At 41.9% G+C, this 22,044-nt stretch overlaps 1 protein-coding gene across 1 annotated transcript in view; it reads left to right on the top strand.

Annotated features, from left to right (window-relative positions):
* SLC6A11 (solute carrier family 6 member 11) overlaps positions 1-22,044 on the top strand; it is a 293,906-nt gene that overhangs the window by 182,432 nt on the left and 89,430 nt on the right. Inside the window, exon 7 of the mRNA XM_088472769.1 lies at positions 17,721-17,855. Coding sequence (XP_088328895.1) covers positions 17,721-17,855 — 135 coding nt within the window. The remainder of the gene's footprint in view (positions 1-17,720; positions 17,856-22,044) is intronic.

The following is a 22,044-nucleotide window of genomic DNA, read 5'->3' as shown; positions in this document are numbered from 1 at the left end:
AAGTAATGGGACAAACTAAACAATCCTAAATCTAACTTTCACTTTTTAATACTTTGTTGCAAATCCTTTGAGGGCAATTACAGGCTGAAGTCTGGAATGCATAGACATCACCAGACGCTGGGTTTCATCCCTGGTGATGCTCTGCCAGGCCTCTACTGCAAATGTTTTCAGTTCCTACTTGTTCTTGGGGCATTTTCCCTTCAGTTTTGTCTTTATCAAGTGAAATGCATGCTCAATCGGATTCAGGTCAGGGGATTGACATGGCCATTGCATGACATTCCACTTTTTAGCCTTAAAAAACTCTTTGGTTGCTTTTGCAGTATGCTTCGGGTCATTGTCCATCTGCACTGTGAAGCGCCGTCCAATGAGTTCTGAAGCATTTGACTGAATATGAGCATATAATATTGCCCAAAACACTTCAGAATTCATTCTGCTGCTTTTGTCAGCAGTCACATCATCAATAAATACAAGGGAACCAATTCCTTTGGCAGCCATACATGCCCACGCCATGACACTACCACCACCATGCTTCACTGATGAGGTGGTATGTTTTGGATCATGAGCAGTTCCTTTCCTTCTCCATACTCTTCTCTTCCCATCACTCTGGTACAAGTTGATCTTTGTCTCATCTGTCCATAGGATGTTGTTCCAGAACTGTAATGGCTTGTTTAGATGTTGTTTGGCAACCTCTAATCTGGTCTTCCTGTTTTTGTGGCTCACCAATGGTTTACATCTTGTGGTGAACCCTCTATATTCACTCTTGTGAAGTCTTCTCTTGATTGTTGACTTTGACACATATACACCTACCTCCTGGAGAGTGTTCTTGATTTGGCCAACTGTTGTGAAGGGGTTTTTCTTCACCAGGGAAATAATTCTTCTGTCATCCACCACAGTTGTTTTCCGTGGTCTTCCGGGTCTTTTGGTGTTGCTGAGCTCTCCAGTGCGTTCTCTCTTTTTAAGAATGTTCCAAACAGTTGATTTGGCCACATCTAATGTTTTTGCTATCTCTCTGATGGGTTTGTTTTGATTTTTCAGCCTAATGATGGCTTGCTTCACTGATAGTGACAGCTCTTTGGATCTCATATTGAGAGTCGACAGCAACTGATTCCAAATGCAAATGTCACATCTAGAAAACTCCAGACCTCTTACCTGCTTAATTGATAATGAAATAAGAAGGGAATAGCCCACACCTGTCCATGAAATAGCTTTTGAGTTGATAATCCCATTACTTTTGGCCCCTTAAAAAGTGGGAGGCACATATTGAAACTGTTGTAATTCCTACACCGTTCACCTGATTTGGATGTAATTACCCTCAAATTAAATCTGAAAGTCTGCAGTTAAAGCACATCTTGTTTGTTTCATTTCAAAGCCATTGTGGTGGTGAATAGAGGCCAAAATATGAAAATTCTGTCAATGTCCCAATATTTATGCACCTGACTGTACCTAGAATTGCAATCAAAATCGTAGAGGAGTCTTTCGGGTTTATGACCCAGAAGTCCCTCGGCTGTCCTTCTGCACATGTGCCGGGTGATGCAGTTATTTCCATTCAGTCAACAGATTTAGGATATGAAGTCTCCCATTTTGTTTTAGAAATACTTTGGAGCTTGATGTCACACAGCACTAGATTGATCCTTTTGTTAATTAAATGCGTAATCCTCAGTTCAAGACTTTTGGAAGTGATAAATATAATTTTTTGCTTCCTAGAACAATACATTTTATTTATTAGAAAATGATTAACTAGCTTTTGTCTTAGAAGTTAGAAGTGGAACCTTGGGGTAGCTTTTTCTGCTTGTGAAAATTGTGGATGAAAGACCAACACAAGTGACCAAGAAAGCAAATTTTCATCAGGAGCCCATGTGGCCGTAAATTACAGAATTAAAAATCAGGTATTGGTAGGCAAAGCTGAACTTCTATTGGGGAACACTAGATAGCTGCTATGCATGTGCTTTTGGCAGGAGACAGAGGTCAAGTCAGTTTCAAGTTCAACTTCTGTATCCTGAAGAATGAATGTACCAGTAGAATGTAGATCAGAGGAGAGCTTCGAAGAGAGCTTTGGTGTAGGGCAGCACCCAGGCTGGTGTAACTAGATGACAGTTGCAGCAAACCTATAATTTAGGGAACAATTTCCAATGGTCTCAGGAAGAGGTATTGACTGCAGCTTAAAATATATCTTGATCACAGCTTCACTGTGTGGTGAGATAAATGAGCTACCTGTGAACCAACTCCTCACAGTCTCCACTTTTGGGTGAACTAGTAGCTGTAAAGTTGGATTATGGCAACAGCCGATAGCAGAGCTGGATGAGAAAGACGGGAGCCCCTGCTGGGTCATAAACAGTTCTCTGGCTGACAGGTGAGGCATGCTGATTATTTATTAAAGCCATTTCATAGAATGCAGAGAGGATCCAAATAGTACGGCAACTGTCAAAGGCTGGTTGGAAAAGCCACAGTGCCCACAATGGATGTCCTGTTGAGAGTGAAATCACTGAATAATGTACATGACCTTGTGCTAGCTGCCACTGTAGCAAGGTCAGTTGGCAGGTATTTGCTTTTGGGGGTGTAGCAGCTCAAGAGCTAGATCAGACAACTCAATGGAAAGCCCGCAGAGTAAGAAACCAAGTGTAGTTGATTTAAAACAAAATGGTATTTTCTAACAGCACATTAATAGAAGAATATTGTAAAGCTGGTTTTGGGCAGGGACTAATGTGAGTGTTGAATGCTTAAATATTCTTTAAAAATTGCAGCAGAATATGTGTGCACTATATAAATAAAATTAATAAAATAAAATAACTTCAATTAGTCACTTGCTCAGCATTTACTTTGTATGTGGCCTCACCATGATTTTGTGCAGTGTCCCAATTCCCACCCATAAGTCCTGGTAACTGCTGGCTGGTTGCCAATAGGAAGCAGGTGGCACGCACCCTTACATCACTGAGTGCAACTGGAGAAAATTACACCGGGTCATTCCATGAGTCTCTACCTGACCATCTCATGGAGTCTGTACCTGACCATCTCATGGAGTCTCTACCTGACCATCTCATGGAGTCCCTACCTGACCATCTCATGAAGTCCCTATCTGACCATCTCATGGAGTACCTACCTGACCATCTCATGGAGTCCCTATCTGACCATCTCCAATTTTGGTAAAATGTTACATGAAGGTTGGGAGAATTTTAGTTCACGATATGCAATAGTGGCAAAACTATGGCCCTCAAAGTGGGGGTGGCTGCAACTGTCAACGACTCTGCAGTGAACAATCAGCAGGTGGGGACGATCTTCAAAATTGGCCCACTTGACATGAAATGACCTTTATGTATTACTGCTGGTATTTTACTCAGCAACTACTGTTGCCAGCATATTTCTGGGACTTTTTGCTGATATATTAATGAACATCTGTTTCAGGCATATTATTGAGCTTTTCCACATATAACCGGGCTACTTCTGTTGACACACCTAGGCTGGCATATACCTGTCAGTGGCATATCAATAGGTATTACTACAATTGTGCATGTAGTATGGCTGGCACATATCTACTGCTGCTTGTATATTACTGATAGCATAGTAGTAATGGTGGTGCTGAGTTATTATTGCAGGGATGCACTTTCTCACTTTACCTCAGGCAGAAAAAAAGCTATAATTATAATTACCCTTGAGTGCTCCAGATTGTTCTTCTTGTTTAAAATAAATGGGCTCCACCTATATAACATAATTATGAATTACATTAACATTAAAACAGAACTACTCCATAAGGATATTATGAAGAGACTTGTTATAAAATACTATTTGATTTGTCAGGTTATCTTTTCTGATCAAACAAGTGTATTCCCATGTGCCTGAGATTCTTTCTCAAGTAATTACTTCCACTATTTACATGATAAACTGGCCACTAGGGCACTATTTAACTGTAATCTTTTGAATACAGCATTTTTTTCTTATCCATCTGGCCAATTTGTCAAAATGTGAGTATCATTTCCAAACTAGAGATATTTTAGACTACTTAGCCCGAATTAAAGGTGTGGCCGCTTTCACCGATCAACACAAATATTCAAATACATTTTGCACACTATGCAAATACCATACATCAAAGTACTCTGAACCATTTTGTAATGAATTTGTCATCAACTTAATTTGTAAATTGGTAATTTTGGTAAATTAAATATAACATGTTCACTATTTACTTTGATCAGTTCCCTCATATCCAACCAGGTGTTTAAAAATGTATGAAATTGTTAACAAAGTGTAATCTGTCAGGAATGTAATCTATATACAGGTTGAGTCTCCCATATCCAAATATTCCGAAATACGGAATATTCCGAAATACAGAATATTTTTAGCATGATTGAGATAGTGAAACTTTTGATTTTTGATGGTCCAATGTACACAAACTTTATGAAGGCACAAAATTATTAAAAAAAAGTATAAAATGACTTATAGGCTGTGTGTATAAGGTGTATATGAAACATAAATTAATTTCATGTATGTACACAAACATTTTATTGAAAATATTGTATAAAATTACCTGCAAGCTGTGTGTATAAGGTGTATATGATTCATAAATGCATTCCGTGTTTAGATTTGGGCCCTATTCTTAAGACATTTCAATATGGTATACAATTATTCCAAAATACGGAATATTCCGATATCCAAAATACCCATGGTCCCAAGCATTTTGGATATGGGGGACTCAACCTGTAATACTATCAGAAGGTCTGTCCCATATCTTCAGTGTGCACACAGTGGAAGCCTGGGCACACACCACATTGTCTTCCACTGCGAGTAAGATGGGACAGACCTAGCAAAGGAGTAACGGTAGCCAGGAAAGCTGGTGGGGGGGGGTGACAATTGAGAGGTAGGTGGGACTGGATGGAGCAGAGGGTGGGGCGGAATGAGGAGAGGAGGCTGAAGTGACCCCGAATTTGCTGGGTACATTATACTAGTTTTTTAAATAAGAATGTAAGATGTGAAATCAAGTCAATGTGAAGTGCCTCCAATCATTGAGTGAAGGCACTTCACGGCTACAAACATCACTAATTTTCCCTCAAACACCATTAAAGTGCCCAGGAAAATGAACGATACATGGCTACTGTAATATATAATGATGTGCACAGCCAAAAATAGTGTTGTGGTTTTTTTAACAGTAAAACTAAGAAGTTGTACATGGTAAGCAGTTATGAGACTGGCGGACGCATGCCTGCCGGTCTCAATACCGACAACATAATCACGGCAAGGGATCTAACATAGGCAACAAAATGCAGACACCTATGTTAATCCCGACGCCGGGACCCCGACAGGATGCTGGCAGTATTTATGTAGCCGGGGATGGGGGGGTTAGGTTTAGGACACCCCGGGGGGACTTAGGGTTAGGCACCCCTCTGGGGAGGGTTAGGGTTAGGCTAGGGGAAGGGGGGGTTAGGTTTAGGCACTAGAGGAGGGAGGTTAGGGTTAGGCACCCCCCAGGAGGGTTAGGTTTAGAGTGCGGCGAGAGGGTTAGAAATACTTAACTTACCTCCGCTGTCTTGTGCATCGGGCTGCCGGTGTCAAGATTTCAACCACCAGGCTGACGTCTGGCGGTCAAACATACCCATTCCGTTATACATGCATGGTCAGACTGGCCCACAGGGGTACAGGGGAAATCCCAGGTGGGCCCCACTGCCTGAAGGCCCCACCTCCTTTTCTAATGCTAGGTTTCAGACTGTGCACTCAAATTATACATTGTTACTCTATTACAGGGTTAGTTAACTGGTAGTGCAGAAACATGAATGAACAGGCCATGCAATGTAGTATCCATGTTGTCTGCAAGCTATGTCCTCTATTATGGTTGTGCAAGCCTCTGTGGTGGTTTGATACACCCCTTAAGCATGAGCCCCTACCACTGCCTCCCCCGGTAACCCCTTAATGTCCCAGTGTGACACTGTATACAAGTGTCCAATTGAGTGGACAACATGCATCTGCAACATAAAAATTGCTCTATCATGGAACAGTATTCTAGCCGTACAAGTTTTTTCTTTTTTTGCAAAAAAGAACGAAAATTAAAATAAATTAAATAAATGAAAATTTCTGTTATGTTTCCAATTTGTTCTTATCATGTTGCTTATCTTTCACCAGAAATAGTATGGACCTTTTTAATGCAGGATGTCCACTGACTTCAACTGTAAAAAAATAAATCAATTACAGTATTTGATCCAAAATATCTACCATATCATGCCCTTGAGCATGTAAATTTTTTTTAGATGCTCTGCTATCTATGAATAAAAAAAAATAACAGAAATCCCTGAAGTGCTCGGTGCTGGTGAACTTTTCTCCGCTATTTTATTTTGACCTTATTATTTTTTGTAGGAATCAAAAGCTACCACTTGGTGACACACCTTCTAATGTTAATAGAGGTCTAAAGAAAAGGACACCATGCACTAGTGATGTCAAAAGAGACTTTCTATAGGAGATAATTACTTGAAAACAGCTGTCCACTGTAGTGACCTCTCTGTGTCAAAGGGTTAAAACTAGGGGTGTGCACAGGCCACTTTTCGTGTTTTGTGTTTTGGTTTTGGATCTGGATCTTTCTTCGTGTTTTGGATCTGGATTGGTTTTGCCAAAACCACCCCTCCGTGTTTTGGGTTCTGGATTTTGTGTTTTGGATCTGTATTTTTTTTTTTAAAAAGCATAAAAACAGCTACAATCACAGAAATTGTGGGTTTTTCTGCTCCTATGCTATTATTAAACTCAATAACCTTAATTTCCACTCATTTCCAGTCTATTCTGAACACCTCACACCTCACAATAGTGGTTTTATGTCCAAAAGGTTGCACCGAGGTAGCTGGATGACTATGCTAAGGGACACGAGTGGGCGGCACAAACACGTGGCCCATCTAGGAGTGACACTGCAGTGGCAGACAGGATGGCAGTTTGAAAAAACTAGGCCCCAAACTGTACATAATGCAAAGAAAAAAAAGAGGTGCAAGATGGAATTGTCCTTGGGCCATCCTTCCCACCCTTCTGTTGTATAAACAGGACATGCACACTTTAACAAACCAATCATTTCAGCGCCAGGGTCTGCCACACGACTGTCGCTGAAATGATTGGTTCGTTTGGGCCCCCACAAAACAAGCTGGCAATTAATCTGTCCCTGCACAAACTCGCTCTATGGAGGCAAGATGTCGTCCTCATCCTCCTCATCCACCAATTCCTCACCCTCTGCAGTGTTGTGTACAACCTCATCCTCACAGAGTATTAATTCCTCCTTGTTGGAATCCACCACCACAGGTCCCTCTGTACGTTCTGGAGGCTGATCTCCCTGGAAGAGTTGATAATTCATTTTTATGAACATCATCTTCTCCACATTTTGTGGAAGCAACCTCCTACGCCTTTCGCTGACAAGGTTCCCGGCTGCACTAAACACTCTTTCGGAGTACACACTGGAGGGGGGGCCAACTCAGGTAAAATAGAGCCAGTTTGTACAGGGGCCTCCAAATTGCCTCTTTTTCCAGCCAGTACAGGTCCGGACTGTCTGACATGCCTACTTGGATGCTGTCACCAATGTAATCCTCCACCATTCTGTCAATGGTGACAGGATCATATGCAGTGACAGTAGACATGTCAGAAATTGTTGGCACGTCCTTCAGTCCGGACCAGATGTCCAAACCGGCCCTTGACTTATGACACAGGCAAATGCTTGGCGCTGCTGCTGTGTTGATGCACGTGCGGCTACTGCGCATACATTTCGCACACAAACACAGAAAAAAAAGAATTGTTTATTTTTTGTGGAGCGCACTTTGGGGGTTACACCACCCTTTAACAGACTTATGGTACACAGGCGCACGCTTGGCGCTGCTCCATTGTTAATGCATGTACAGTGCAAACAATTTACAAACAGAAGAAAATGTTTTTTTTGCTGGAGTGCACTTTGGGGGATACACCACCCTTTAACAGACAGACACACGCTTGGCGCTGCTGCTTTGAGGATGCAGGTGCGGCTACTGCACATACATTTCACACACAAACACAGAAAAAAATAAGACAATTTTATTTTGTTGGAGCGCACTTTGGGGGTTACACCACCCTTTAACAGACAGACGCATGCTTGGCGCTGCTTCTTTGTTGATGCACGTGCAGCCACAGTGCACACAATTCACAAACACAGAAAATTATTTTTTATTTTGTTTGGAGTGCACTTTGGGGGTTAAACCACCCTTTAACAGATGAGCCAGACGGCCCTTTATCTATGACACAGGCGCACGCTTGGTGCTACTTTGTTGATGCACGTGCGGCTACTGTGCACACAATTCACAAACACAAAAAAATATATTTTTTTATTTTGTTTGGAGTGCCCTTTGGGGGTTACAGCACCCTTTAATGGTTAAGCCAGCCGGCCCTTTACTTTTGACACAGGTTTACGCTTGGCATTACTTTGTTGATGCACGTGCGGCTTCTGTGCACACATTTCACAAACGCAAAAAAAATATATATTTTTTGGAGTGCACTTTGGTGGTTACAGCACCCTTTAACTTACAAGCCAGCTGGCCCTTGATTTATGACACAGGCGCACGCTTGGCACTACTTTGTTGATGCACGTGCGGCTACTGCGCACACAATTCAAAACACAGGGGTGCACTTTGGGGGAGCACCCTTGATGCACAGATCACCCTCTGGACAACACTACAGCACCCCTCTAGGACTACAGCCTTTATGAGACACTGCACAACACAGTCCAGCCAGCCCCTATAGACTTTGGAGTGGACACAGACCTATGGACAACTAACTGCACAACACAGCCCAGCCAGCCCTTATGACAGCAGCACTACACAGCCCAGCCAGCCCCTATGGACAACAGCAGCACAACACAGCCCAGTCAGCCCCTATGGACTGAGTGGTCACAGACCAACACAGCCCAGCCAGCACAACACAGCCCAGCCAGCTCTAGCTCTCACCCTCCCTCTTCACTATCCACAGCCGGAGTGAGAAATGGTGCCGACGCGGGGACCTTTTATAGAATCCAAAACCCACGAGATCCGGTAGGCGGGATGATGACGTTTTGCCTCGATTTCAGGACCGAGTCAGGAGGGAAAAGTCGAGCCTGACTCGGATATGACTCGGATCGGGGGGGCTCGGGGGGGGTTTGGATTTCAGAAATCCGAACCCGCTCATCCCTAGTTAAAACAAGTTTCACAGGCTTTAAGAGCAAGAATTGAACACATGACATCAGTTCCTGTGTGAGCCTGCGTTTCCGATTGAAAAACAATATTTAATCCTATCAACATTTATTAATTTTACAAAGAACTGCAACGTTTTAACAAGATCAGACTAAATGTGGCTCTAAGTGTATGCCAAGTTCTATTGTACAGTAGTATATAGGTTATTGGGAGGATGTAAGGGTCAACACTTCTCTCTTTTAAAACCCACTTTATACAGTGATGTAAATCCCAGAGGCAATGGAAGAGTTTGCCTCAGGTCATCAGGTGTCAGGGTGCACAGAGAGGGTCGAAGGCAACTGCAGTCTTTGTAGTCTGGGCTGAGCTCTGCCTGTAGAATCAGAGAGTCAGCGCACGGCCATATGCACTGTACGTCCCTGCTTTTTCCTGCCCTGCAACTCCTGATGTGGGGGTAAGAGCGCCTTAGAGAACATTGTGCCCCCAGGAGGCCAGTGGTGAAGTTACACCCTTCACTTGACATAAGTCAAATGGACTTGGCAGCACACGATCATTATTATTTCCCAGTACTGTACAACTAGAAAACCACAGCGCATCTGTCCCTTCCCCCGTGTAATTTATAATCTAAATTTGTACCACCACCAAAATATACAGTGTTTTGTTACATTAAGCTTCATTGCCCCAAGTTGGATGTCCCTTTAGACTGTGCATGTTACTCCACTTTGTTAAGCAAAAGTATTTAAATTAATTTTCTGTACTGTTTAAAACTGTATTATTATATTTCAATTATTTTCTATTTTAATTTGTTTCCTAACTTGAAGTAGAACGTATTTTACTCCCATGTAGGCGTGTTAGCCACAGTGCAGAAACTGTGAGGAATACAGTATAATGCCAGCAAAGCTTTTATATATACTTCAAAGATTAATATTCAGATGAACCAAGCAAATTAGATAGTAAACAACTTTATTTGACTAATTATGTTTTTGTGAACAGTGCAGTCCCTTAGTAATGACTAACTTGTTCAGCAAAATGTAAATACCATTATTAGCGTTAGCCTGCTATATAATGCTCACTGATCTGTAATAATTATATAAACAGATTATTTAGTTTATTATTATTATTATTATTATTATTATTATTATTATTATTATTATATTCATCATCATCATCATCATTATATTTTTAAATGTGACAAACTCTTTGTATATTGTTACATTAACCCTCTCAAGTGCAGTGTCAAGGGATGTCACATGGATAGGGTTGAGATACTATCTAAGACGGACCCAAGGGGCAGAAGTACAAGGCTGGAGAAAGTAGGCAGGGTAGACAAGATAACTGTGATTACATCAAGAAAGTTTTAATGCAGATACTGACAATATAAATGGTTGGCAGAGGGTGACATTGGCAAGCAAGATGAGCTAGCAGGATAATATGGAATGAGCAAGAAGTGTGAGTTAATGAAGTTAGACATCTGGAACACTTGTAAGTCACAAAGAAACAAAGGGCCTGATTCACTACGGATCACAACTGCAATTGTGGCTGCGATTACGCACTCAGTCTGACTGCGATGATATGCTAATCCATTGTGATCGCTGTGCTGTCGCAGCACTACATAAGGATGCCCACCTTACCTTACACACATCTGTAATGTTTAGCAAGACTGCAAAACCATATCGGTAACATTGAGTACAATCGGAGCCTCACGCACACTTGCACAAGCTCTGACCCTACTCAGGAATTGCTAACCTCAGTGCACGCTGTGAGTACTCAAGCTGCGTATGGCATCACAGTGGATAATTTATGCGTGCCCCTGCAACTGCGTTCGAACACAATGACCCGCCTGCTTTTCACCGACCACCCCCCCGTCACCACCCACAAACAGCACTTCCTGTCTTTCACTCTGTGATGGGTCTGCGTAGTCCCGATCGCAGTGCTAGGTTCGCGAATGTGCACTGCAATGCATGCGCAGAACACAAAAATCATCTGACTGTGTGCGTAATCACAGTTGCGATGCATAGTGAATCAGGCCCTAAGTCTGAAGTGTTTCCAAGGGCCTGGTACACAGTGCAGTAAAACAATAGCAAAGGGTCAAACAGAAACATGGTCTGAAACAGGTCCAAGTGTCTGATACAGGAAAGCATTAGCAAAGAGTCTAGCAGAAGTGGAGTCTGAAATAGTTACACAATGTAGGCAAACAATAACAAAAGGGTCAGATAGAAACATAATCAGGAATCCACAGTAAAGTTGTTTCACTGGAAAACTTCAGGAGCACAGTGGTCAGCAACTAGAATAAGCACAGATGAGACAATCACCTAGCAGTGAATGCTAGGTGGGATATTCTTTAAGACCCACAGAGGCAGGGACCAAATTTACAATAGACTGCTGAGGAACTTGCACATTTGCTGTTCCCACTCAGAGATGTTGGAGCACAGCATGGATAAGTCCGTCTCATCTGCAGCCTGCAAACAATATTATGGTATTAGGGTTTTTTTATGAATGAATTAGGGGAGGAACATCCATTTTAACTTATCCAAAATGATTTCATAATAAAATAAAAAAAATTTGATTAAAGATTGCGACGTTTAATTTAAGACTGGTTCCAGGACCAGGTACGCTAGGAGGATGTTAATTTACTTTTTCTCAGAGGCTACTAATCTTTGAAGCCACTGGGTGGGGGTCCTGCTTTGCTGACTGATCAGCAGTGATCGGCAGCAGAGCAGACACAGGGGTGCAGGCAAGCAGAGGGACCGGAAGAGAGAGTAGCAGCTGCGGGAAGATTCTCTCCCTGCAGACGACCATGTTTATCTGACTGGTCTGACTGGTCAAAATTTTGCGACCAGAGCAGATAAAGAACTGCCTAGTGTGGTCAGAAAATTACAACAATGCCAGGCAAGTGGTTAAATGTGATGTAATATAAGTTTTATTTAAATTCTATATACTGATGTAAATGATGACAAAGGGACACACGATTCATCATGCTGCCATCCACCTTTTCCCCCGCTGCAAAAACTCAGGTTATTGCCGTGTCAACCCGGGTCGTGGCTCAGTAGAAAAGGCTCCTAGGAAAAATCCCAGGTCATCTGACCCAGCATTTCTTACCAGTTCTCGAGCAGCGTTTTACACAGGTAAGACAAGGGTCAGGCTCAGTGTAAATGGGTAACCCGGGTCATCTGACCCGGGACCCGTTTACAGCATGGTGATTGGGTGAAATCGGAAGTTGTGACAGCTGTCACCAGGGAGGGAGAGATTACAGCCTCCCCGTTTGGTCTGGGCCATTATGGTTTTTACCCCATCCCGCTTCATACTGTATGTGTCATGAATCTGGGTCTTATCATTTCTGACAGGTGCAGACTTTCATCCATGGTTATTTCAAAACATCAAAGGGATGTCTCCCTGTGATTAATTGCTGAACCTGTTCACTCACCTGGTCTGCTAATCCAATGGCTAGAGACCACTCCCTATTTAGACTAGCTTCAGTGTTCAAACCATTGCCTGTACAATGAGTTAATATCCAGATAGTTCAAGGCTCCAGGAGTTCCCTGTATCCTATATTGTGTCCTCCGTGACATCCACATTGCCTCATCGATTCCAGCAAGTTACCATCCTTCACTGAATATCACTCACCTGTCAGCTTCACAGACTTCTCACTGCTACAGACCAGCATCGCAACATTCACACTGATCTGCCGAGTTCATCTACCACTTAATTCCTATCCTGTCAGTGCTGCAGCTTCCACGCTGTGCACAGATCCATTACTCACCTGCCGCTGTGTCTACAGTTCTGCCAGCTTTACAGCATCCACGCTACTCACCAACTTGGAAACATCAACCACAGTGCTCTGTTACCTGCCAGGGCTGCAGTTCCTATACTGCATACAAGTCAGCCTTACTATCGCAATCCAGTCTTCAAATATACTCTGCTATTTACCTGTGAACTGAATACATCCTCGGACTACACCATTTTACCGCTGGGCCATTGCTTGTTGTTCTGTTCTACTCTGTGCTCAGTGTATATAGTATACTACCCTGCTAGTGGTATTGGTTTCCCTGCACTGTGTGCTGTTGTCTTGGGCTGGTTTAGAGAAGGGTGCTGGTTCCAGGGCTGTGGTTCAGTGTGAGGTATACAGTCTGTGCACTTAGGTGTTCAGAGACTGTATTACTTTACCTGACATTCAGTTTCTGAGTTCTGTACTGGTTCCAGTTCCAAGTCTTGCGTCAGAGCTGTGTCAGGGTTACAGCTTTCTCAAGTTGTATCCTGAATACATAAGACTCCGATTCCTGGTCTGAGTTCTGAGTTCCTATCTACCATATTTACAGAATAATCAGACCGTGACAATATGGGGAGGCTATAATATTTTCCTGCCTGTCTCCCCGGTGACAGCTGTGACTTCAGACACCCTCCTGGAAGGACACTCTCCCATCTGCTGGTTGCTGGGCCGCTCCGGTCTGGTGTTTATAGTAGAGCTGGAGTTTTCGGCGCTGCTGTGGGAATGGGGTAAGTCCCGGGTCTGACCCTGCCTGGTACTGTTCCAAATCCCAGGTCAGACCCAGTGAAAAAGTGGCATGTATTAACATTTAATAGATGCAGTAGCATTTTGTACCTCCAGATGTACCACCAGATAGCATTTTCTACCACCAGATTCTACCACCAGATGTCATATTGTGCCTAAATCTCCATTGAAAGGAAAGATAATTCCATAATAGATTGATAAATAAATAAAAATGGACAGTACATCTAGACCAAAAAAAAGGAGCTACAGTACTTTTACTTTAGAAAAAATAAAGGGAGTTTTTATGTCTAGACCCCCAAAAATCACCCACTTTAGCTCTGTGCAGCTAGTGCTGGTTCCTTCTAACACAAGGGGCATAGTGTCAGTGGCGGCTCTAGGCACGGGCTAGCAGGGTTGTCACCAAGAGCGCTGCCCTGCTGTCTGCCTGAACTCACCATCGGCTGGCTGCAGTGGAAAAGCCCGCCCTCCCGCTGGCATTATTGGGTAAGCGCTCAGGGGGAGGGAAGGGGGGCGGCTATCCAGCACAGGAGGGTGCTGAGCACATGGAAGCCTAGTGCCGGTCCTGCATAGTGTGTGTGTTACTCCAGTTTCTAGTCTCTGTGGGGGCACAAAAACATGCAAAGCCCCTTTCGAAAGATTGCCAATGGCCAGCCCTACATTAAATAGAGCTTGAGTGCTTACTGGCACTCCTAAGTTGTGCGTCTGGGGGAAATTGAAAAACTGGTAAAACCAGTTGGAACCCTGCAATGTCTATATTGCTATTTCTAATAATTAACTTAATAAAAACATACATTTATTTATTTGACTAAAGACTCTCCAAAGAACCTCTTACCATGGGTGTGGTATATTTTGTTGATATTCATTGTGTCAACATTCATTATGTGGACATTCATAATGTCAATAGGGTCTTAATGTCGACATTGACCATGTCGACACTGATTAAATGTTGACATGATGAGAATGTCGACAAAATGTTCCTGGTGATCTAGTGGTGACTTACCTGGAACAGCAGGTCTGGCAACTCCAGTAGTGTCTTCCGGGTCCAGTGGTGATGTCATGATGACTGCTGGCAGATCCAGCTGTGCTCTGGCAGTAAGTATAGTTAACCTTAATGCTAAACCCTGACCCTCACCCTAGTGTCTAACCCTAACCATCCCCCTCAGTAAATAAGTTTGTGTAATGTGCCGTGCATCAAATATATTTGGAGCAGCTTGTTTTAATAATAATAACTTTGGTGCCGGTTAAACATTGTAAAAGCATAACATTTCATCATGAAGTATGAAAAAATAATAAAAAGAGAGTATTTAATGTTTATACTATTTTAGTAAGTGGTGGAAGTGGGCTGGTGCATTGTCCAAAGTGACCTCTCTATGGTCCAGATTTAATACCTGCTGCTTGCCCTATCTTGCCCTACCTTGTTGCCGGTTGTGTAGCTGATCCTAGACAAGGCGGCTGTTCTTTGATGTTGAACCTGGCCAGTGAACTAACCAAAGATATTCTGTGGATGTAGGTTTGCTCAAATCCTTCTATCTCTTCATGTAATCCAAGACAGACTCAATGATGTTGAGATCAGGGCTCTGTGGGGGCCATATCATCACTTACAAGGGCTCCTTGTTCGTCTTTATGCTGTAGATAGTTCTTAATGACATTGGCTGTATGTTTGGGGTTGTTTTCCTGCTGCAGAATAAATTTGGAGCCAATCAGACGCCTCCCTGATGGTATTGCATTCTTACTTTGCAGCAATTTTTCCCCACCTGCTTAAAAGTCTTGCACAGTACTATATATCAGTCTTGGATTTGGTATTTTGTGAATTCATGCATCAATAAAAACAACTAATTCCTGTGTGGTGAAAGTCACAGCCCAGCATCCCTAGTACTCTATGAGTGGTATTTTGCAGCGTCTGTGAAGCAAATAAGATGCAAAATGTAAAGAAATCAGCAATATGCTACACCTCTCAGAGCGTATCATATCTGTATGGCGTATAGACGCTAGGTGGTATATTTACTAAAGTGAGAGTTTTTAGAAGTGGAGATGTTGCCCATAGCAACCAATCATATTCTAGCTATTATCTTCTAGAAGGTGCTATATAAATGTTAAGTAGAATCTGATTGATTGCTAGGAGCAACGTCTTCACTTCTATAAACTCTCACTTTAGTATATATACCCCCTAGGTGTATGAACACACATCTGTAGTGATGTCACAACTGTTATTGCACATACATTATAAAGGTATATTATAACTCCTGATGCCACCATTGTTTTAATTACTCCGTTTAAAGACACTCATCTTTTCAGCTCATGGATCTTTCAGGGTCATTCAGTGCAAGCAGTAAAATAGTTATCAGATGGGGGCTATAAGTTAAACTAGAATACAGTTCCTAGTGGTCATGGTACCCATTAGGATCATTCAGTGCAAGCAGGAGAATGGGTGGCAGATATAATGCTATCAGATAAACTAGAGTACAGTTCCTAGTGGTCATGGTACCCATTAGGATCATTCAGTGCAAGCAGGACAATGGGTGGCAGATATAGGGCTATAAGATAAACTAGAGTACAGTTCCTAGTGGTCGTGGTACCCATTAGGATCATTCAGTGCTAGCAGGACAATGGGTGGCAGATATAGGGCTATAAGATAAACTAGAGTACAGTTCCTAGTGGTCGTGGTACCCATTAGGATCATTCAGTGCAAGCGGGACAATGGGTGGCAGATATAATGCTATAAGATAAACTTGAGTACAGTTCCTAGTGGTTATGGTACCCATCAGGATCGTTCAGTGTAAGCTGGACAATGGCTGGCAGATATAGGGCTATAAGATCTTCTGGAGTGCAGTTCCTAGTGGCGATAGTACCCATCAGGGTCATACAGTGCAAGCAGGACAGTGGCTGGCGGATATAGGGCTATAAGATAAACTAGAGTACAGTTCCTAGTCATGGTACCCATCAGGATCGTTCATTGCAAGCAGGACAATGGCTGGCAGATATATGGCTATAAGATAAAGTAGAATACAGTTCCTAGCGGTCATGGTACCCATCAGGGTCATACAGTGCAAGCAGGACAGTGGTTGTAAGATTGAAGCTAAGAGATTACATAGATTAATTGTACCTTTCTATCCTAATTTGTGTAAATGCCTATATTTCCCTTGGAACAATATGTCACTTCATGCGATCAAACCGACTAACGCAGAGGTTCCCAAACTCGGACCTCAAGGTGCCCTAACGGTCCAGGTTTTAAAGATAACCATGCTTGGAAACAGGTGACTTATTTAATACCTCAGTCTTTTGATTTAACCATCTGTGCTCAACCATGGATATCCTTAAAACCTGGACCATTAGGGTGCTTTGAGGACCGAGTTTGGGAATCTCTGGACTAAGGTACTAATTAGGTCAACTGTGCTTATGCATGGATAGCTTTAAAACCTGGACTGTTAATGTGCATTGAGGACTCAGTTTTGGAACCACTACACCTAGGAATAAATAAACATGGCAAAATGACTATTTGCAGTTAGTGGATTCATGTATATGGGTTGTCATTATGTATATTATCAAATATGATTGGACAATCAGGTCAGTATAAGGACTATACCCAGCATATGTTGCTGTATATTACATTACTACATTCGTTTTTGATTGATCAAGGTTCTCTCGTAAGAAGTAAATTCAAAATAAATCATGGCCTAACTTTACACAGTGCCTCTCTGATCTACCAGAAACCGCTAATTAATCAATGTATATATATTAAATGCCACACTCCACTTCTAAAAAACTATTACTGTGCAAGTACATACAATATACATAATGTACAAAAAACATTCCCCAAATAGAGTTAGTAGCACATATGTAACACAGCATTTATATATCAAAAATGCTGCTCAGGCCAAAACCTAGAATTGGCCTTTGGCTCAGCATCTACCAAAATGTTAACAATAATACAATTATAATGTATAGCATTGGAAGCTGAATACCGCAGAGCAATATGGACAGGGATTTTTTATGTTTTTTATATTCAAATTAAGTGTGAACATATTCATATATAGTTTATCCCTGTAAAAATGTGTGATATCTTTCTCATGCAGGTGGTCTACGTCACTGCTACCTTCCCCTATGTTATGCTACTCATCCTTCTGGTCCGTGGGGTTACTTTACCAGGAGCATCTCAAGGGATAAAATTCTACCTGTATCCTGATTTATCACGACTCTCAGATCCACAGGTATGAAATAACTTTCTTGCTGCTTATAAATCATGTAGGTGTTATAATAACACTGCAGTGTCATGGAATGCTTTAATAGAAGAGGAGTAGGGGACAGTTTGGTGACGTTTTTGATCTCTTTAATAGAAGAGGAGTTGGGGACAGTTTGGTGACATTTGTGATCTCTTTATTAGTAGAGGAGTAGGGGACAGTTTGGTGACATTTGTGATTTCTTTAATAGAAGTAGAATAGGGACAGTTTGGTGATGTTTCTGATCTCTTTAATAGAAGACGAGTAGGGGACAGTATGGTGATGTTTTTCATCTATTTAATATAAGAGGAGTAGGGGACAGTTTGGTGATGTTTCTCATCTCTTTAATAGAAGAGGAGTAGGAGACAGTTTGGTGATGTTGCTCATCTCTTTAATAGAAGAGGAGTAGCGGACAGTTTGGTGATGTTTCTGATCTCTTTAATAGAAGAGGAGTAGGGGACAGTTTGGTGATGTTTCTGATATCTTTAAAAGAAGAGGAATAGGGGACAGTTTGGGGATGTTTCTCATCTCTTTAATAGAAGAGGAATAGGTAACAGTTTGGTGATGTTTCTCATCTCTTTAATAGAAGAGGAGTAGGGGACAGTTTGGTGATGTTTTAGAAACCTTTAATAGAAGAGGATTAGGTTACAGTTTGGTGCAGTTTCTGATCTTTTTAATACAAGAGGAGTAGGGGACAGTTTGGTGATGTTTGTGATCTCTTTGATAGAAGAGGAATAGGGGACAGTTTGGTGATGTTTCTCATCTCTTTAACAGAAGAGTAGTAGGGGACAGTTTGGTGATGTTTCTGATCTCTTTAATAGAAGAGGAGTAGAGGACAGTTTGGTGATGTTTCTGATCTCTTTAATAGAAGAGGAGTAGGGGACAGTTTGGTGACATTTGTGATCTCTTTAAAAGAAGAGGAGTAGGGGACAGTTTTGTGATGTTTCTGATCTCTTTAATAGAAGAGGAATAGGGGACAGTTTGGTGATGTTTCTCATCTCTTTAATAGATTATGAGTAGGGGACAGTTTGGTGCTGTTTCTGATGTCTTTAATAGAAGAGGAGTAGGGGACAGTTTGGTGATGTTTCTCATCTCTTTAATAGAAGAGGAGTAGGGGGAAAGTTTGGTGCTGTTTCTGATCTTTTTAATAGAAGAGGAGTAGGGGACAGTTTGGTGATGTTTCTGATCTCTTTAATAGAAGAGGAGTAGGGGACAGTTTGGTGATGTTTCTCATCTCTTTAATAGAAGAGGAGTAGGGGACAGTTTGGTGATGTTTCTGATCAGAAACAGAACCAAACTGTCCCCTACTTTTCTATTAAAGAGATGAGAAACATCACAAAACTGTCCCCTATTCCTCTTCTGTTAAAGAGATCAGAAACATCACCAAACTGTCCCCTTCTCCTCTTCTTTTAAAGAGATCACAAATGTCACCAAACTGTCCCCTACTCCTCTTCTATTAAAGAGATGAGAAACATCACCAAACTCTCCGCTCCTCCTCTTCTTTTAAAGATATCATAAACATTACCAAACTATTCGCTCCTCCTATTCTATTAAAGAGATCAGAAACAGCACCAAACTGTCCCCTACTCCTCTTCTGTTAAAGAGATGAGAAACATCACCATACTGTTCCCTACTCCTCTTCTATTAAAGAGACGAGAAACATCACCAAACTGTCCCCTACTCCTCTTCTAGAAGAGGAGTAGCAGACAGTTTGGTGATGTTTCTGATTTCTTTAATATAAGAGGAGTAGAGGACAGTTTGGTGATGTTTCTGATCTCTTTAATAGAAGAGGAGTAGGGGACAGTTTGGTGACATTTGTGATCTCTTTAAAAGAAGAGGAGTAGGGGACAGTTTTGTGATGTTTCTGATCTCTTTAATAGAAGAGGAATAGGGGACAGTTTGGTGATGTTTCTCATCTCTTTAATAGAAGAGGAGTAGGGGACAGTTTATGTTTATGTACATGTTTATGTAACACTGCTTGAGTTAATGAAAAAGTGGGGCACTTTGAAATAATGAACATTTAGGGGTCAATCCAATTAGGTGTGAGGTGCGAGTTGCTATTTTCTCTTTGAATTCGCATAGCAAATTCATTTTGCAATCCAATTAGCAGCTCGCACTGAATTAGTTAGACTGAATTTGCATCTTTCCAGTTGCACCTTCCTGAGGGTGAGAGATGGAAAGGAAATTCTTTATTTTAAGGTTAAAATGTCAGGACACTGTGCTGAATGCTTTGGACACCCCCCTTCCCCCCTATGACTAATTTGACAATTGGAAGTTTCCAATTAGCTTAATTAGTCCAATAATTACATGTCATTTTTTGGGGATAAAAAAAATTTGTCCCCAAATTACCCCAAAATCAACTTTTTTGTTAGTTTAGGTACCTCAAATTTAATGACAATATTTTTTAATTGAAAAATAATTATTTTATCTTTTTTTTTTCAATTCTTCAAGGTGCCCTCAAAGTACGCCCAAATCACATTTTTTTCCTTTTTTTTTTCGTTTAATTTGTTTGAGATTAAATGAAAAAAGTTATGTTTTTTTCTCATTTTCTTGTATTTAAAATAAAAAAAAAACACAAATCAGCCATTTGACACCATTTAAAAACCTGCAGTACCTTCCTAATGCACACAAACAGCCTTCTATATGGTCCTGCTAACAAAATTAACCATATTGGGGGGTCCAGTATGGTCTACCCACTTTTTCATGCACTCTCAAATCTCATTTGGCAGTCAATTCGCACCCCTCCGCTGCGTGTAGTGCGAATAAGCATTTTTAATTGGATTGGAGAATTCTCGGGAGCGCGCTTCGATGTGAAGTCTGAGAGTTTCAAGAAACAAACTAGCTACTCGCAATTCGCACCTAATTGGATTGACCCCTTAGCGTGATTAATAAACAAATGTTGCAAAATTCTCCTTTGTGTCCTGCAATTTAAACCCAGTACTGTTTTGTTTTTTGTTTATAAAGTGGACCCTATGTCAAGGCTCATTCTATTGCTTAGTGTGATGCAATAGATGCAATAATTAGATGCAATGCCTACTTACTTTGCAGGAGCAGCATTGGAGTAAGATAATTAGGAATGAAGAATGCTGTATGTTTCATACACATTAATCCATGGGCATACACTAATAACTTCATCCCTGTCTCCAGGATGCAATATAAAGTTTTTGCCTCCCTGGATGGTACTTATTTTCCTACTTCTTCTCTGTGTCCCATGTTCTGGTTGACTTCTCTGTCAGCATTACAGACATTGTATGTCTGACATGGGGTAATGGAGAAGGTGCCCTATCTCCTGTAGTACCGTCACTGTATTAGCCCTAGATGCAACTTGATTGTGAAATACTATAGTATCCTTTTGCTAGCTATTGTAAAGTGAATCTTCACAGTAATACAAGCCAAACTAAGGGCCTGATTCAGACCCGTGCACAAGTAGCCGCTCGCTCGTTCCTGGTCGATGTTATGCAATTGCGCATGTGTATGCTTCGCAGTGCGCGTGCGAGAACTAGTACGAGCGATCAGGAAGCAATCGCTCACCCAGCAGAGACAGCCAAGCTGAATGAGTGACAGGTCAAGCCATTTGTGGGTGGTAACAGGGGCAGGCCACTAGAAATGGGGGAGTGGAGGTGGCAACGCAGGCGTGCCTGGGCATCTTAACGCCGTTTCAGAGGCATGCATAATTAACAGGCAGCGTCAAAGTACACGTCACATGGTTGAATTATACACTGAAGTGTTCCCAGTGCTTGCATTAGGGTACAGTCAACTGCAAGCGCTGTGGTCAGTTCCTATGGAACCCGATGTACCGATGGTTGTATATACTTCCTAGAGATGACGTTCGCTAGTGGGCGGCTAAAGACAGGCTAGTGGGTGTATGCATACACAAAGAGATCGCATGCCAAGACATAGTGGGCGTGCTTATGCCTTGCCGTGCGATCGCCTGCCTTGACGTCACTTAGCTGAATTTGCATACGCTGGGAGCGAGCGTCAGCATCTAGCGAGCGGGTCTGAATGAGGCCCTAAGTGTGATTCTTTCTAAACTGTCAAGTGAGCCTGAAACAAGTAATGTCTATTACTGAAAATCCACAGCTCAATCTTACAAAATGAGACTTGTCACCTCTTTGCAGTGTCACCCAACACACTGTGGTGGGGGAGGATTGAGGCAGGGGAGAGCAGCTACACACCTCCT

This window comes from Taudactylus pleione, unplaced genomic scaffold (genome assembly GCF_031769625.1).
Source record: "Taudactylus pleione unplaced genomic scaffold, aTauple2 ptg000128l, whole genome shotgun sequence".
Taxonomy (NCBI): Eukaryota; Metazoa; Chordata; class Amphibia; order Anura; family Myobatrachidae; genus Taudactylus; species Taudactylus pleione.
Note: the sequence above shows the minus strand (reverse complement) of the source record. Positions and strands in the feature narration are given on the sequence as shown.